Consider the following 19697-nt stretch of genomic DNA (forward strand, 5'->3'; position numbering starts at 1 on the left):
AGAAACATGTCGAAGCTTTTTCAGGAATGGCTTCTTTACCAGGAAGGGAGCCTTTGCTTCGGCAATCTCCACATCCTGCTGTTTTAGCTCCTCAGAGAGTTTGTGATTGCATGCAAGTTGGCGGTCGATTTCAGCTGTCGATGCATCCAGCTCTTTTTTATACTCTACTTCATTTGAAAAGAATCATCCAGTTCTTTCTGTAGCATGTTCTTCTCAGTGTGGAAGAATTTGCATCTCTTATCATTATAAATCTCAACTTCCGCATGACGATATCTCTCATCCCTGTGTTCCTGCTCCATTGTTTTGTATTTCTTCTCTAAGGGCTAAAATATCAACTTCATAGACGCGAGTCTGAACCATTTCTAGACTCGTATCTATGACTTGGTCCAGCTCTTTCTGGAGACATTTCTCTGCCTCTCTGGAAGTGTCTTGCATTGAAGCCATTTTTTGACAAAGAGTTTCATTCTCAGCTTGTAACCCTGCGTAAAGCATTTAGTTGATTTTCGCCATCTCAGACTCTTTGAGATGAACATATCTCTTAAGGGTCAAAACATCTGTTTTGAAGTTCTTGCTCATTTCCACGTTTGCCTCTTTGACTTGGTCCAGCTCGCTCTGGAGAGATGTTTCTGTCTCTCTGGTGGTGTTTTACAGGGATGACAATTGTTGACGTAGAGCCTCATTCTCTGCTTCTAAAACTGCATAAAGTGTCTGGTTCATCTTTAATACCTCAGCATGAGCTTCTTTGTTGTCACTTAGGTTCTTCTTTAACAACTCTGCTTGTTGTACCAGGACTTTAACAGGAGTTTGATAATTGCTGTTTAGTTCCTGGTACGACTCTTTCATCTTCTTCAGCTCTTCCTGTAGATGTCTCTCTTTCTCTGCAGATGTCTTTTTCTGCCATTGCCGCCTTCATTTCTGTACACTGAGCTGTGTTTTCACCTTTGATTATCTTAAAAAAACGGCATGTTCGTATATGTTTGAGAGCTAGCTGTTCTTTCTACTTCCAGCTCTTCCTGTAAAGTTGCCACCTGTTCTGACAGATTAATAACATCAGTTCCAAGCTTAGCAAGGACTTCTTGATATAAGGCTGTACTTTCCTGCATTTCTCTCTGTAAAAGTGCCTCTTTTTCTTGGGAAGATCTTAGCTGATGTTGGAGGGCTTCATTTTCCAGCAGGAGCTCTGAGGACAGGATGTCCTCACTGGCATTTAATCCTTTTTTGCCTGACTGCATACGCCAATGTTGTTTTCATTAAACTTGCATTTTTCTAGCTCGAGTTTTGCGCCATGCATTTCTTTTTCCAAGTCATTTGCTCTTTGGTGTACCTCCTTGAATCTGGCTTGTTCTGCATCTGACCCTGTTAATTTCCTCTTCAAAAGAATTACTGCTTTGAGCATCTTTGTCTTGAATCCAGGCATCCCGATTTTGCTTGTTCTTCACCAGCACAAATTCCTGGCGATGAGTCTCCTCTTTTAAGAATTCCTCTGTGCGAGTCTCCATTTTTCTTAAAAACTGTTTCAAAAATATGCTGCAAATTATCCAAACAGTGTTTTCTGCAGATGCAGTCTCCACTCGACCTTGTGCTTTCTGACAAGCGGTCAGGGCAGGCAGGTGGTAAAATAATTTATACTGCTATTTTCATCCTGTGGTTTATTCTGTGAAGTATTTATTTTTTATTTAGCTAAACCAACTTTGATTATTTTTTTCCTTTGATTATTTTTTTCCTTGATTATTTTTTTCCTGTGTCTCTTAACAGAGAGACGGTCACTGTCTCTCTGTTAAGAGACAGTGATTAAAGACAGTGTGCGTTTGTGTTGTTGTCAGTTGTTATGGCAACGAGCCTTTTTGCCCTCCAGCGCAAAATTTCCTTAGGTAAACAATAACATGCAGTTAGTGTATATTGGTAAATATGACTATGATTAAGTCAATGCCTCACCAATAATGACCCTCCACCGCACGTCTCTGTTTTTTTAAAGAAGCAAAATGGACAGAAACATGTGAAAAGCAGAACAGTTCAGTTCGTTGTGTTCAGATTATTGGATCAGTTGATAAGTGAACCAACAGCCTGTGGCTGAACTAAGATCGACTGACGAGCCAGTGAGCTAAATATGTGATGAAGCACTTTTGATTGTTGTTTGTTGTCGTCTCCCAATTGCTGAAGTCGCCTACAGCAGCAATCAGTTGCAAAGGTTGAGTGTGAACATGCTGTGCAGGATTTCATAGCTCAAAGCTGAACTGTCAGAGATACGAAGCGACAGAGAGACAGCTGTCATTTGTTTAATTTCAAAGGACCAGCAATTTGTCATTTCTGCTTCATTTTCATTTTCAGTTTCTGTGACAAATGTCTGTGACATTTGTCACAGACATATGTTGACAAATGTCTGTGAAGGCAAACCGGAACGATTCTGCCAAACGTTCTTCTTGTTTCTTCTTTTCCTAATCCAAACTGGATGCCTTTTGATTATTTCTCTCTTGTTCTTATTCCTATCTCATCCTTAATCGTTTATGTTTTACATATTCAGCAGTGAAATGGTTAAAATAAATACTCAATTTGCATTTAAATGTCAACCTAAACTGTGGGCTGCTGGCGCTACTCACATCTGAGTGTGGTGGTGTGTGTCTCTTTCTTCTCTTTTAAGTCATCTACTTAAATGTAAGCTTGAATCAAAGCAAGTGTTACAACCGTCCAACTTCTGGCCGTTTCTTTCTGCTGCAGTTTGTTTTTCACATGTGACGGTGATGTAATGTTTGCGGGAGAGGGTGAGTCCACACCCGTGTTATCAGTGTGTGGCAGATATTCCTCATCCATGAAGGTGGCGCTTAATTTGTGTGTGTTTATTTTAACGGTCAAAGGGGAACAGTGTTTTACAAATGTATTAATACCCCTTAAACATATTTTCATACGAGATTTGTGGCTGACCACAACAAAGTAGTGCATAAGTGGGAAGTGGGGAGAAAGTGTCGTAATGTTTCTCAAAAACTAAAAGCATAGATCTTTTCCAAACAATGTGTCGTGCCTTTGAGTTCAGCTCCTGACAATATAGAGCTGTTAGTACAGCTGGAGGTTTTTAGACACTGGAATATTTGCTTATTATTTTTGGCAAAATAACTCTAGTTTACCTAGCAAATATTGAACACTGATCAACACTGTAAATACAGGAAATAATGTGAAACCATGCCAAGCATGAGCGACACAAACAGAGGCTGAACTTCTTTTTAACTGAACTCTAAAAGCCTCCTGCACTCTTTGACACATTTTAGACGGGTGGGGTGGAAATATCCCTGTCCATGCATCCATCTGGTTCTTCAAGCTTTAAATGGATCCCACATGAAATCCCTGTTTTCAGATATTACAATGGATTTAACATTCATTTATCCTCAACTATTGTGTAAAATAATGTGGTACATGTAATACTTTGGAGTGAAAGTGGAGTTGCTAATGTTAGGAGATGACATATTCAATCACTTAGAAAGCTATCTGCAAAGTGTTCAATTGATCCGTAAGGATCGTTTCAGTAACTTATCATAGCAAACGATAGAATTATAAATATAATATTGTGTGAAGACAAATGCTGGCCCTCCACAGTGAATGCAGCTGGCAGCAGGTGTGAAAAAGTCTCCAACAGTGGAGAGACAGAAGGAAACTTGTCTTGGTTACTGATCAGCATGGATCCTCCAAGACAAAAGAAAAAAAACATATCTCTTATGTTCTCCAATTAGAGAGTGCATTTCTTTTTTCTTTTGTTGGTTCCTGAATATGTTTTAAGGGTTTTCGTGTAGGCAGTGATTGATCAGTCCTCGCCCTGACTGCAGCCTACTCAAAGTACACAGACGTTTCCAAATCCAACTACCAACATTTACGTGATCATATTGACTAAATGAAAATCAGAGTGTGGCAGAGGAGGTGTAATTTCTAAAAAGTTATCTAAAATGTATTTGTCCAAAAATTGAATTGGAGTCTTAAAGACTAATCCCTGATGAGTGATGGCTGGCAGGGCCGTTTTCCTACTTCTGACGCAGAAAGCTTGACTAAAGTAGTCCAATCTATAAATAATGCTGAGCATTTGGGTCAGATTAAAACTCAAACAGTGGTAGAGTATTGGTACATGCTTCAATTTTGATTTAGGGAATGACAATAAAAACATGTAAATATATGGTTTTAGTTTGAGCTGCAATTGTTGTGAATGCTATCAAACATAGTTAGACATACAAATTTATTAATCTCCATTTTAGGACAGAAAAGAGAAAAAAACTAATCAATTAGTGCTGACAACAAATGCACATTTCCTTTGTATTTTGACCTTTCTAAAGTCTTTAAATGTCTAAAAATGTTAGAGCACCGTTTTGATTTGATTAAGTTTATGGTGCTTCATGGTAGAAGTGGACGATAAAGTCAAACCAAGCAGATATAAAGTAATAAGAGCAAAGAAAAAGATTCAAGCATATAAACTCTGACATTTGGGAAAGAAAAACAATTAACTTTTCCTTGCTGTCTTGAAGAATATCATATTTCAGAAGTATACTTACTATTTCATAAATTAATCGAAAATCTATTCTATAATACACACAAAGTTTTGACCTAAAATTGCAAATTTTAATTAAATACCTTCAACCCCATATTTTTTGTCCAGTTTTATCTCACTATGTATAATATTTAGTTCATTCTTTTGAGACACTTCTAAATTCAATACATAAAAATCGGAAGTGCCGACACTGTTTGTGTGAAGGAATATTTTATAACGTTTCCAGAGAAACACCGAAGTTAAGATCCTCTGGGTGAACATGGAGCAACGATTGAATACATTATCAGTTCTGAATTGGGTAAATAATGCAGAAACACACAGCTGTGCTCGCTCTCACATACCCACCCACACGCTTCTAAAACAATACCCTCAGTTGTTCATATTCCTCTGACATTATGCACCTTACAAACTCAGCTCGCCTCTTTGTGCGTTTACTACCCCACCGCACACACACCCAGAACCAGACACAATCGTTCCCTGACCCTGACTCCTTTTCCATCCTTCATGTTTTAACTCCAGGAATTTGGTTTGCTCTCTGGCCCAAACACACACTGAATCAGGACCCTTGATGTAACAACATTGGTATTCAAGGCTGGGGGTTGGGGTGGAGGGTCTCGTCTACCAGCTCCAGATGTTTATGAGGAGAACTGCTCTAGCTCTAATTATTAGAGTTAAAGCCTAATAAATGACCATCTGTTTATTCTGTAAAATAAAGACTGGCCTTGAGAATGTCAAGGCCAGTCACAAAAAAAAAAAAACGTAAACACATAATGTCTGCGTTTTGTGTTTACAAACAACTAAAAATGATACATTTTGACCTATTATAAATTTTGTGGGTTAATATATGTATATATGTATTTTTTACTTAACTGCTGACCAGATGTAGGCCCTCCAGACATCTCCTATGTTGTGTTTTTTTTCTACACTGAAGCCAGCAGGCAACATCTCTTCCCCACTATCCAGAGACCTAATATGACTCCCAAAGGGTCTCACTCAACATTTCATTTTCTGCTGTTGTTATAAACAGATTGGTCAGCTATGGAAGTTATTCTCTGGTACAAAAAACAACAACAACAAAAAAAGGCATGGAGTTCATTCAAAAACAATTGAAATATAAAGGCAGGAAATAATGGAGGCAACCAGGTCTTTCCACATCTGTGAATACGAGCACCTTGGACCTTACTCTCTTAAGAATGACAGAGGATCTGTGATACTCAATGTAAATCTATGCAGTGATCCAAGATTTTTTCCTCTCTGAATTTTGATAGACACATTTTTAATGCAGGTTTATTTGAATTCAAATTAGACAATGTTCTTCATTTTCACTTACACAAGTACTAACATATATATTTAACAAAATCAAATAAGAAGTCAAAACTGATTCAGCGTTTCAGATGCTCATCTGGAAGCTCTCTTTAGGAATAATCATTTCTGTGTTGTTTTGTTTAGTCGGAAATTTGAGTTTCTCCAGCTGCAACACATGCAAGTTTTTAGCAGTGCATAAATATGCAGATGAACCTCCATGTTTGTGTACAGCGGTTGATATTTAGATACAATTAAACATTAAATTTTGCTGGATTCCGCTTAAGATTGAAATGATTCGACAAATTCAAACAAACCATGTTAAATGAGGCATCATGTAATTATAAGTTAAACCCCCTCAAATACATCCCCCTGCTCTGCAGGTTTTTCAGCAGATGTGTTTCAGTCTGAGCTCCATAGAGAGCAGATGATCTCCAAAGGCTTTGTAAATCAACGACATAATGTAGCTACATTTATGAAGATACAAAGTACAGTTCACATGTATATTGGCAGAAAAATGAATCATCTGGAGTTGCTCATTTTTTTATATATCTCTCTTGTTTTTGCCAAATCGCAAAAGACTAAAGCTCATGGAAATCTAGTTTTTGTATTGAGCTGTCAATAGTAAATAAAAGGAGAAATATGTTGAATTTTCTGCTTTTAAATATATGTGTGCATCGGCGGAAAACAAAGCCTTCAATTCTCCTTATATTTTTTTGCTTGTGAACGAAGCAGCAACAGAGAGAACAGCAAACATTTGAGCTAAATTTGTGTTTGGAAAACGTCTTGTCACCAGCAGAGGGTGGAAATTCAAGTCCGGAGGAGGTCGGGAGAGGAGAGCACAAGAAACAAAATCTACTTGTAAAGGAGCCCTTTTCCACAATTCACTGAGAAACATAACACTGAGCAACCTTTTGTTGTTTTGTGATCTGATACAATTTTTTTCCCATTCAATTTTCATTTTATATGATTATGACCTTTCAATAAAATGGCTTATCATTCTGATAATGTGCAAGTTAAGAGTCTGCTGTATTTTTGTTTTTGACATTAGAGCGAATACGACCGAACACACCAGAGGCAGTGCTTTACTTTCAGCTGATAGAGCAGTGGGTCTACAACAGAAATCTGAGCTTAAATCCAAAGCAGTAAAACAAGAAGCAGAAACTACTGCCACTCACAGAGCAATTAGAATGGAGACAGGACACAAGTTGACAGATGCACATTGCTGACCAAACTAATGATTTCATAGGTAAAACCACTTGTTGTTTGTTGGGCATCAAGAATGTAGTAGGTAGTTTGATGAATTTATTTTTTAAATATTCTCTGGAAAAGGAACAAAATCTTGGATTCATAATAGTTTTAAATAACTTTTTAAATTTTAAAGTATTCCTCTGGTGTAATTTGTAACATTCTGTTCTAATTCAAAGTAAATTACGAACAGTCCAGTCTTTTTCAGGGTTGCTACAATCACACAGTGTGTCAGATCGTGATCTGAATGTGGAAAGCCCTCTAAATATTTGAAAATTAAAATCGCTATTTATATTCTTTTGAAAAATGTAATAGGAATAAAGTCTGCAAATACAAAGAGCGTAAGGTGACGTTTATTTTTTTTCTTACTCTTTTGCCAAAATTAACCCTGCCTTCCCAGAGCTGAATAGTGCACAGTAACATTGTGTTTGTTTTAGCAAAACGTATTTGGTTTTCCACAGTTTTATCACTTGCACGCAATGAGCCAACACAAACACATGTTTCAAAAAGCTGAAGAAGGGGACACAAAGTTGGCGCTTGATAAAAACATGTAGTCGTTACATTTGGACCCGTGCAAAGGTAGTTGTGTGCGTGTTTATTTGTGCCTATCTGCAGGTTAAAATATAGGCTCTAATGAGAAAGTGACACCTAACACTTTATCCAAAAGGAAATGACACAACGCAGCAACACACCTTAGAGTTTGTAGGAGTCTGTGTTTGTGTGTGTGAGAGAGAAACGCGGAGAAAATAGGCCAGCATTGAGCTCTCAGGTGTGTGTCTTTGTAAAATGATACGTTCAAACTCTGACGCGTGACGCTACTGCACTTTCAGCATCACTGGCTTCTGCATTTCACCAAAACAGACGCATACACAGTTACATCTATAAGTATGCACAGGCAAATACAAGCAAGGAAAGAGGCAGAATGTCATCACATCGGCTGATAATGACAAATTTAAAACGATTTATTGTTAAATCCCACTGCAGTTTTGTTTGCATCAGGCAATGCAACAGGGAACTCAACTCCCTGATAAGCAATGTCTGCCACCTGACCTGTATTCAGTCATCATGGTAACCACTGAACTTTCTTCAGTGGCATTGGAAGGCCATATCAAAAAGGAAATAACCATTTAAATGAGAAAAGACATGGTGATATGTCACTGGGCCTTGGTTACATCAACATTTGTCTAATTACACTATTAATAACACTCACACACACTTGACAGGGCTTGATGTTTCACAAAATCTCCTACATTTCCTCACATTTAGCGTGACCGCAGCTTAAAGTGTGTCGACAAGCTGAGATAATGGAAAAAGCCAATATTTGTGCCAGGCAAATTTATTATTATGCTGCTACCAATCAATTAATGACTAGTTTATTTATTAATAAGTGGACTGGAGATTGAGAGAATAAAGAAATCCAAAGTAAACTGTGATTTCCCTTTCTGTCCCCCGGTCCTTCCGGGATCTTGTCTTTTGGATGACAACATGGATAATCTCCATCATGAGTATTTTTACTCTCTTTCAGTGACATTAGAAAAACAGAGATCAGATAAAAGATGAAGAAAACACACATATCATGTATCCTGGATTAAAAAGAGAAGCAAAACATATTTGAGCAGAAAGCTATTTCCTGCATCACAAGTCGAGAGGCAGTAAACATGGAGAGGAATGCCATAGGAAGGAAACCTTGGCGATGACTGGCCATAAAACTGAAGAAACCACAGGCAGTGTCATGTAACCTGGAGAACATATGCACAAACACTCCACTCTGAAACTTTCACTGGGATGTTTATAGGGCAGATGTGCAGGAAAACACGGATGCAGAAAAGTTTGTGTCTAGCTGTGTTTCCTCCGCCCGTGAGTGGATGCAGCAGTAAGTGCTGTGATTGATTTCAGACGTTCGTGTTGAGAGATCAAGAAGAAAACAAAACCACTTTTATAGGCTTTGCTATAAAGAAAACTAAAACACTTTATTTCAGAGCCATCACTCCCTCGGTGTTGTTAACATCTGAAGTCTGACAATTTCAGACCGTCCTGACCTCAGGCTTTTCATCCAAACAGCTGGGGTTTCAGAGATAGTCACAGGTAGTGGAACCTACACTGTTTACTGCAGCTACAATCAACTGCAGTTGAGCCAAACGTCTGTGGTGAATATCCAAAACCTTGTTTTCCTAATGCCCTGCCCCACTGGCAGTGGGTGAACTTAAAGTGCCAGCAAGTTTTATTCTGGCTGCTTTGAGTCTCAGATTTCCTCTGTCCTGTTTCATAATGCTTTTAAATCTCAGGCTGCCTGGTTGTCCCCCTTCAACCTCTCTTAAAAAGTAAAATATGAGGAGAAATGTGCTACTATCAGCAGTTTGGCTGTCCTGTTGCTTAGCAAGAGGAAAATAAAATGGACCAAACCACATAGCATATAGTGTCAAATACTAATAATCCATAGAAACAATCAGTTTGTATCAGCAATCACAGATTGAAAAGCCTTAAAATAGATGTATAATATATTGGAGTTGAGCTGTTTAACACCAGAAGATTTAGGGGGAAAAAAACTGTTCATTTTGAGTGAGAAAAACATTGTTCTTTTTTTTTCTTTTATAACATTCTACTGTAGGTGGGTCTGCTGAGAGAAAGGAAGTAGAGGATCCGTGAATCTCTACTTTTATTTAAAAAAAGTGTGAATTTTTCAAAAATATTTCCATGCAAGATAATTACATTGGAGTAAAAAACAATGCATTGTAAGGCTCTCTACTCAATGTGTCTTTGAGCATGTGTGACATCAGAGCACTAATCCTATGTCCAGACTGTTTCTATTGTCATTGTTTTTTTTTGTTGTTGTTTTTTTTTTACAATATTTTTGCAAATTTAGAGAAGTATGCTGGTCAACGTGTTCCACAATTTAACATTTTTTATTGGACTATAATAGATTACCTCTGTGATATCTGATTGGAAGATCTGAAACATTTAAATGTGACAAATCAGCTAAAACAGGGGAGATCTGTCAAGTGGGGGATGTAGATTGATGACTGTATGGTTAACTTTGAACTGCTTTGTTGCCATAGTTAAGTGCCGTACAAATAAACTTGATTGATTCATCATATCACTGCATGTCTGTTTTTTTTTTTAAATCCTGGGTTTTCCTCTCCATTTTGTTGACCAGTCTGTTTTCCCTTTGCTTTTTCTTGCTGGACTTTAAGCCAAATCTTTTTTCCCCCCATCACAACCCGAAAAGACTTCTGCAGAAGACATTAAACGCTCTATTTGTGCGGTGTGTCAATCCTAAGTCTTAATATATATATAAGGGAACAGCTTGCTTTAAGGTGCAACAGGAAATAGAAGTCCCTGTTAACGTATGCATTTCATTTTAAAAGGCTAATTCATTTTTGGTTCAGCCTACTGAGTGTGTCCTTCCAGCTTTTCCCTTTGAGTAATGACATGGAGAAAGAAACAATTTTTTTGCAGACCTTGGTGGGTTAGAACATCTTAGCACTGCACGCTTTCCAAGACAAGAGGGCAAGAACTAGACGAAGTCGCAGAGATATTTAAAATGCAAAGCAGTGAAGCTGTCAAACCCCATACAGAGTAAGGGCCTGAGTGCTGGAAGCATATCAACAGGGCAAAGCTAAGTAGAAACACATGTGGCGTAAATGCAGAAAGCAGAAGGGGAGCTGCGTTTTATTTCTGATAGACGCTCTATGAAACCAAATCTCAGTCTTGTGGACACGACGCGACGACGACTGTCATCATGGGTGGAAATATGAAAACAAATTAATAAAATTCTAGTGAAAATGAACACAGACACATTACAGCCCGCTGTAGTCTTTACATTTTCCTTTAACCAAAACTAAAAAAAAAAAAAAAAAAAAACTTCCAGCCCACATCGGGAGAGCTAAGCTTTTTTTCTTCAAGCTTTTAACAACCCAGACTTTATGCCTTCTTGCTGGTGTCACCTTCTGACATTTCATGGTCACTCATACTTTTGAAACAATGTCTGGCTTGCTTCCAGCTAAGCTTTGTAACTCCATCATCAGCACTCGAGAATTTGAGCCCGCAGAACCTGCACGACATCTACAAATCCAATCTTAAACTGGCATGACAGCCTCAAAACAAGTCCAGGGAGAAGAGAATCTCAGAGGAGACATGACTCACCACTGGCAATCTGTTGGCACATGGGTTCTGTTTCTCACTGTAAAATAAGACGATGGCTTTAATTCATATTTACCTTCTTCGCAGCCTTCGAAGGTGACCTCCTGGTGGGCTTCTGCACCTGGCTGCCCTGCTTGGACACAGAGCCGTTCTGACGCTTCTTGATGGGGGAGGAAGGAGTGGAGGTGGGTGTCGGAGAGGTGGATGCTGGAGGGGAGGAAGCAGCGGGGAGAGCCTCTGACCCAAGAACAGCCATCTCCTCTGTGGCCGTCAGATGCAGGCTGCGGAGGCTTTCGTATGTCTCCTGATCAACGACCAGTAACCTGGTCTCATTTTCTACTGCCTTGATCCGCTGTACCACCTGGAGGAGGGACATGACAAGTCGTCATCATTCAATTTAGAGACTCATCATTCTCATTATCCAGGTGACATTGCGGCAGGTTTGGCTTCGAAACGATAACAGCGATTTGCAAAAGTGCTCAAAGTTGCCGAATCACATTTTGCCACAATAAAACCACAAACCACAAGCCTTAATGCATTTTCATTTTACTAAGACTTTTTTTGTGACAGACCAACAAAAATGTGAAGTTTAAGAAAAATTCTGTTTGCTTTTTTTTCCACAAATAAAATGTTTAAAGTGTGGCCTGCATTACCCTGAGACCCTAAATCCAGAGAAAGCAGTTTTCTTTGCGATTCGCCAAGCTAGCTAATAGAATCTGGCTGCACAGCACATGACCAAACAACAAACCATCCCCATGAAACAAGGTGATGGATGCATCATGCTGTGGGTATGCTTTAATTCAGCAGGGAGAGGGTGAAGGCTGCATTGCATCAGTATTTGCTGATGCATGACCGTATTTATTGCTATCTATTCTCATGCAAAGATTTGAATGCATGAAAATCTGAGATATTATAATCCAGAGAATATTGCAACCAGGCAGTTCTTTGTGTTGCAATATGAAACATGCTGAAATTGAAAGTGATGATTGTGATTTGTTATACTGTGCAGCTCCAGACAGGGAAATAAGTTTGTGTTGACAAAGAGACAATCCTGAATAAAAACCTGCTACAGGACGCACCTTCTGTTGTGACAAAAACCCTAAACATACAGCCAGAGATACAATGGAATGCTTTGGATGAAAGCCTGTTTACCAGTTTGAATGGCCCAGTCAAAGGCTGAGAATTTGTGGCAAGACTTGGAAATGAATGTTCACAGATGCTCTCTGTCTTAGCTAAATGAGCTAATTTTCAAAGTAGAATAGCCAAAATATTCCATCTCTAGATGTGAAAAGCACAACTATGGTGGTCCAGAATGGGCCACCATAGTTGTAAAACCAAAACCTAGCATTAGATCAATTGCAGGACAATCAGTGACGAGTTTATATCTTCCAATGACACATATTCAAATGATCTTGATCTCTTGGTAGTAACGAGTGAGGGTCTGCCTCAGAGGAGGCCTGCAACAGTTTAAATATCATCAAACATCATTATCCAACTAGTTTAATCTGTCCCACTGAAATGAGAGGACGGAGCGGATGGATCTCCCGAGAGCTGAACCCAGCGACCAACAGCTTGTGTTTTTATCTCTGCTGCAACAAGGTCATACAGAGAGCCTGACGGGCTGTATACAGATAATTATGAAACCCCCCCAGACTCTCTGTGAGCAGGAGCCAAGTCCTCGGAGAGAAACAGAACTGGAGACAGTTTTAACCTAATTTACGGTGGCAGCAGCTTTTTCTTGGCGCAGACGTGCTGCGCAGGCTGTTGCTGTCTAAAAAAGATTGTTCTTAGAAAAGTTTATTTTTTAGGCTAAAAATCTATCAAGTCAACGCGATCTTTGTTTAAAAAAAATGCAAAAATTAGAGTAGTGGGTGCCTGAATGTCCTGATTGTTTCAGTCAGCATGACCTGTTGATGAGATGGCCCATCCCGTAACACGAGTGACAACCTTCTACACGAATGCCCACGCGTGGAGATGCACTCGCCTGGTGGTGCGTCTCTCTCTCCACGTTGACTCCGTTCACCGCGACCACCCTGTCCCCGGCGCGCATTCCCGACGCTTCCGCCGGGGACCCCGGCTCCACTTTGCGGATATACTGGCCGTTCTTCCCCTTCTCGCCGTGCAAGTGGAACCCGTACCCGCTGTCCCCCTTTGCCATGACGCAGAGCCGCGGTTTGCGCTCGTTGGCCATTTGCTCTTGCGTGCCTCAATCCTCCTGCAGACTAGGTTATAAACTTGTGGTTAAAAAGAAAAGGAAAAAAAAAACACTCAAAAGATGGGGAGTTCAGGAGAGCAGGGTTAAACTTCCAGTACGCAAAACCATGCCCGCTCCCTGCAGAGCAATACGAAAACTCCCACAAAAAGACATCCAAATGAAGTCAAAAACAAACACAAACAAAAAAAAAAAAAAAAAAAAAAAAAAAAAAAATGAAAACACAAAAAGTTAACAGGCAGTGCAGTTAAAACATCCTGGGTGGTTTGCATCCAGTCAGCCGGATCGTGTTTCTTCTCTGCAGGCTGCAGCGCACTTAAAAACGCATCCGCGCACCAGTCTTCAGATCCTCCGACAGAGCATCGCCGCTGCCTCTGCAGACATAGTAAAAGCGAAAGAGGTCACCAAGGGGCTCGGCCGCCTCTCAGCGTTGATCCATGAGGACAGCCTGGAGAACGCACGCTCATCTGCAGGAGCGCCAAGCGCGTGGCAGAAGCAGCTTGTCCACAATAGCACCACCTTCCTCCAGGACAGAGGCTGCGAAAGAAAGTTCAGGAGAGTGACACAGTGTTGCCCCCTGGTGGAAGGAAGTGTCCCTTCCCTCTCCCAATAACGCTCTAATAAACAAACAAACAAACATTGAATGCAGAGCGGCCTCTATTGGTTGATAACAAAATAGCAACTTGGTCTCACTTACCTTGCAAATGATTAACATGAAAAGTTCACCTGAGCAACACTTCAAGCCACATACTAAAAATGGAAGTTTTATGTTTTTTAATCTGCTCACGAGCTTGTTCCTTCGACACCGGACACACATCGACTGGATCGTTATGCAAAGCCTCCTGCACACAGGAACACTTTCAACATCTGCTGCTGCATTTATTCAAAAGAAAGGACCTCGGGTGTGAATGAATCACAACTTTAATCAGGTGAATCGTTGTTTTGCTCACCATATATGTGTCCACTAAGATTTTCTACATTCAGAATATCCACTTAGAGACATGACGTGACAAATCTTTATCTAAAATCAAAAGTAACATTGCATGCAACCACATCTGGAGTGTGTCAATCTCACTTTTGAAATGCTTAAAAATGGCTTAGTGTTATAAATCTGTCCAGATTGGGATATTTATTGTATTAGGATATTTATGGATAGGCTACATGACACCAGCCACTGCATGTCAAGATTATAACTAAAAGCATTTCAAGAATTACCTTGTTGGTGCCAACATAGCATCCTGTTCTCATTTCCTGATCTCTCTCTTTGCTAACTGGCAAGTTAATGAAAGTACTAATCTGTAGTTAATTTGATTTAACACCTGTAGATTTTCTAGATCAAAGTTAAGTGGCTCAAAAAAGCAAATATTTAAACAAAGGATCGGTTCCTTTTCAATTACGCGTTATTTCCGTTAGGGGGCAGTAAATACCCAGAAATTGATTTTGCAATCAATGATTGACTGGTTTATTTCAAACGGTTAGACAAATAAAACGACATGAAGCTCACTTAATTAAGTAAAGAGGAATTAAAAAAAAAATCAATGGAGGGTTAAGGTATCTTTGGAGTTTCGAATCCACCATTCTACCCACTGTATTAGATAATGTGAGGCTTTTCATTGCATAATGCCTCTAGAAAACAATAATTTTAATTAAGAGTGTATGTGTCTGTCAGAGTAAACTACATTTGGCTTTCTGTGCATATAGTTTATGCTTCTCCTCATATGAATTTTGCTTTTATTTGCTGTGTGAACTCTTGTAATATTATGATGACACACAGACATACATATATCTATATATATGTATAGATATATGTTAGATTGGTTACAACTGGTTAGATTTCCCCTTAGAAAGTTAAAAGTCTGTCATAATAACACCCATTACCTGCACTATTTCTCACACTACTATCTCTTGATTGAGCCTGCTGCTGGGTGTCCTTTGTTGAGTAGTAAATATGATGATTTGTGTCAAACCTTCATCCTCACTGAACCATAAACATCAACACGCATCCAGTTGGATCCAGTTAGAGCTCCCTGCTCTGAGCTCTGAGAACCAGATGGCCAGTCTCATTTACCATTTGTATAACCATGTCTCTGTTGTTGCACATCTTCCTGTCCGCAGTGATGGCCACACTGACTGGGAGCATCATTTCCTCTGTGAACTCCTGTGGGAACACACGGTGGAGCAGACGAGTGTTTGATGGCTTCGGGAGCCTCTCTTACTCACTGCTTTTCCAGCTGTATGTCTACTCGCCGATAGATCATCTAATCTGAACGACCAGCTCATTTAATACACCGCGTTCCTGTCAGTCAGGACAGGAGGGATTGCTCTTTTCATGGGGTCACTTAAGGGAATTTAATTTGAGCAGAGGCAACGTTGCGACAGGCACTGTGTTTCATGCTGTTGTTGTTCCTGCTTGGAGGTGCACTTTATTTTCGGCACTGATGTTAGCGTATCCTGAGGTCTAAACAAATGTGTCTCAGGTTGAGGGCCTGAAAATGTGACAAAGCCTCCGGAGTTTTATGAAAAGTGTTGGATCCTCAGATGAACCATCACTGGAACAGCCACAGGGAGTAGTGGATTAAAAAATTAATGGCCACAAAGGTTAATCACTTTGAATACAAACCTGTTTGAACAGAAGGATTCTGTTCATAGTGCACTTTGAACTTTTCCACATTGTGTCATTGTGTATGTTTTTGTGTCCCTTAGCAGGATGCTGCCTCCACCATGTGTCACTGTGAAGACGATGTACTAAATATGATGCCGCCATATGACATTTTGCTTGCAGGACTAAAAGTCTTATCTTGGTTTCATCAGATGAGAGCACTTTTTAGTTCTGAATGTTTTATATGCTCCTCTGCTTTTGCACACCTGATTCAAACAACGCATTCTGGAGAAGTTTTCAAATAACCTGCCACTTAGAACTTTCCAAAATATTCAAGACACACACCTACACATCTGTGTCTTGACATGTAGGTCAAGCCACAAGACATGTGTCTTAACCTACATGTAATTTGTTATAACATTTGAAATAACAGTAACAAATGTCATTGTTATTTCTTCTAATGACTTTCTGATCAGGGCCATCAGAAAGTCATTAGTGATCAATCTGTGTAAAGACAATCTCTGTCTTTACACAGATTGACAACTCTGTAGCTCCTCCAGAGTTACTATGGGCCTCTTGACTGATTTTCTGATTAATGCTTTCCTTTCCCAGCCTGTCAGTTTTAGATACATAGTGGTTTATCAAATTGTTTTTCCATGTTAAAGAATTTGGATGTTTTTTTTTACATTCTAAACTTGCTTTTGAACTGATTCATACATTTATCTGATTTATTTATGATTTGTTTACAAATGTCCTTCAAGGAAACCTACATGGCCTTCACGGAACAACGGCATTCAGGTCAAGACTGAAAAAAACAAACAAAGACTTTTTTAAAATCTTCCACTTTACAGTTATGAACAAGTTTGTGTTGGTTTTTTTACATGAAGTCTCAATGCAAGGAAGTCGTGATATGTGATAAAAAATATAGTCAAGTTCATTGACAACATGCTGTAAATGCTGCCCCTGAACAGCTGTCAGGGTGGCAGTGTTGGAGCATTTTGACACATCCACTTGAGGGCGATAACGGACTGACAGCCAGAGAGAAATAGTTTTTTTTTTTTGTTTTTTTTTTAGATGCATACTGGAGCTATTTTCTGAAATTCAGTTATGGATCAGTTTATCAATTAGCTTACTTTATCTCTGCTTTCATATTAAAGCAGGTATCAAATGACAAAACCAGAGTTTTCTTGGGATAGTCTTCATCATTAGTACTTGTCATATCTGTTTGTGTCATCTAAATGCATTGATGAGGCACCAAACACATAGGAGCTACATAAAGTTCAAAACAGAACAAAGAAGAGGTCTGCTCTTACATACAAAATGTCTTACATAACAAGGAATTTGAAAACATTTGTTGAGGTGGATTTCTTGACATCAGACTGCATAAATATCCTGTTTTAAAACTGATAAATTCAACCAGGTTCTATTTCTTAACATTTCTGAGCCGCTTTAATCAGTACTGACACACTGAAACACTCCCCGCCGTGCATCTCCTCCCACTCCTGTGTATTCCCTTTTACAGAGAGTTACCTAAATATCAAATGAGCGAGAGCGAGAGCGAGAGGAAAATTCTTCTGGTTGCGCAAACCTCTGATATGCATCAAGCACTGATTGATGGTGTGAGAAAAAAAATCAGAAACTGATGGTTTTTAGTTCCAAAAATCATCACTTCTCTCTCTCTCTCTCTCTCTCTCTCTCTCTCTCTCTCTCTCTCTCTCTCTCTCTCTCTCTCTCTCCTAAAAAAGAATCTCATTTTTGAATGCAATAAGATGTTTTTCTTTGACAAATATGCTGAGTGCATTTTGCCAGAGCTATTACCTCATATAAGTTAATGAAAGAGACAAAGCTATCTAGCCTTTTCTTCAGGCTGAAGCAGAAAGAGACAGCGTGGGGTGGAGAAGGGCACATCGCTCAGCTTTAATTAACCACACAAGGATAGTCACTCCTCCTTCACTTCTTCCTGAACCCCATCTATTCTCCGTGCGTCTTCTGTGTACAGCCAAAACACCGCAGCCTGCAAGAGGAAGAGTTTACGTTCCCAAAACTTTCACAGGAATTCTCAAAAATGTGCAAAAGGTTTGTATTGCTGCAGCTTTGCACAAACAATCTGCATCTAATAGTTGTGACTTTCAGCTCATAATTTAGTGAAAAGAATTTTATTTAACAGCTTGATGTGATAATTAAAAGAGAAAAAGAAGAAAGAAAGAGAAAAGTTTGTTAAAATGTTCATTTTAGCTCTAAATAGATTTTTTGTCCCCTCAAAATGATGGAACTGAAGTTGAATTGAAGATTCAGACCAAAGATTCTTTTAAAAAATAAATGCCGGTTTCTTCTATTTCTATGTACCATTTAGTTCTCATATTTCTTATGTTTGAATCATATTAATAATGAATTAGTATTCGTCATGTCTATTTGTGTCACCTAAATACATTGATGAGGCATTACGATTGAAATATGCACATGGTAACTTGTATCAGAGCTTGTGCCACAGAACTGATTCATCCCTGATAAGACCCTGAATCTGGTCTCTTCTGACTTATTTTTCAATATTTGTTGTTGTAGATGTGGCCTTTTCCTTACTCCCTTCTCTCTATCCTTATGAAAACACCTAAACCAACACTTCCTCTATCTGAATCAACAAGAAAATCATCCATCATTAACCTCAGTTAATATTTCTGCAAAGCTAGTATCACTATCACATGGAACACATTGTGCAATAACTTTCCTAGAGTTGATTTTCATGTTTTGGCCTAAGGTTCTTGGTCCAATACTCAGAAATCCAGAAAAAAATCAGCAAACCAGCCTCACTGCCACTAATAGTGCTGCCGACCTTTACAATAATTAACCTCACTGGTGCTTATGTCTACTCATTATACACATTTCTTCAAGCGCCAGAATGCGTGACATACAGAGTTTAATATAGCCACAGGCAGGTGCTGCAGAAATAATAACAGACTACCACAAAAATTAGCAGAGAGCTGCTCAACAATAGTCAACGTGTCCTGAAAGCTGTGCTGTACACATTAAGTAGAGGAGTCAGAAAGCATCCACACATGTTTAGTACAATACATGCTTCAGTATGTTATGATAAAAATAATACATTAATGAGTTGTGTTTGGGGAGTGGGTTTGGTTAATTTGTGAGTACAGCAACAGATACTTTTAAACCACCTCCTATAAGCTGTTTCTGTCTTCAGCCTGGTATTCTCAGAGCAACACCACAATGCTCCAGACTGTATAAAAGTTAAACATTAGAAGAGGACAACGTGATACTGTGTATTAGACTTCTAATAAACTGAACCAGTCTGTGCGCCGCTTGTGTTCTTTGTATTGACTACAGTGTAAATGCTGGCATGCTTATGAGAAAACGTCAGCAACGGCAGTCGATCTGGTTGCATATTACATAATGCAAAAAGTAATTAAAAACATACAAACGGTAGTTTTTACAAGTTCATTTGAGGTTTTGCATGGGTTGGGCGTCAGGCTCTACCTGCAGTAGAGGACTCCAGTATCTCGGTGTTTCGCTCTGGAGTGATGGCAGGACGGACAGACGGAGCTGGGCTTCAGCTGCAGTAAAACGGGTGCCACTCCCCATTTACCGGTCCGACTACATTCCAAACGTCACCAATGGAGATGAGATTTGATCGTGACCAACAGAGATCCAAGATACAAGCT

General features: G+C 39.3%; 1 protein-coding gene across 1 annotated transcript in view; it reads right to left on the minus strand.

The window, feature by feature from the left end:
* The window catches only part of LOC129363861 (Na(+)/H(+) exchange regulatory cofactor NHE-RF2), a 30334-nt gene extending 16374 nt beyond the window's left edge, over nucleotides 1-13960 (minus strand). The window contains exons 1-2 of the mRNA XM_055036183.1: nucleotides 13197-13960; nucleotides 11289-11573 (exon numbers count right to left, since the gene is read on the minus strand). Of these exons, the coding sequence (XP_054892158.1) occupies nucleotides 11289-11573; nucleotides 13197-13403 (492 nt within the window). The 5' untranslated portion in view covers nucleotides 13404-13960. The remainder of the gene's footprint in view (nucleotides 1-11288; nucleotides 11574-13196) is intronic.
* Nucleotides 13961-19697: the final 5737 nt, after the last annotated feature.

Source organism: Poeciliopsis prolifica, unplaced genomic scaffold, assembly GCF_027474105.1.
Source record: "Poeciliopsis prolifica strain line A6 unplaced genomic scaffold, Auburn_PproV2 SCAFFOLD010, whole genome shotgun sequence".
Taxonomy (NCBI): domain Eukaryota; kingdom Metazoa; phylum Chordata; class Actinopteri; order Cyprinodontiformes; family Poeciliidae; genus Poeciliopsis; species Poeciliopsis prolifica.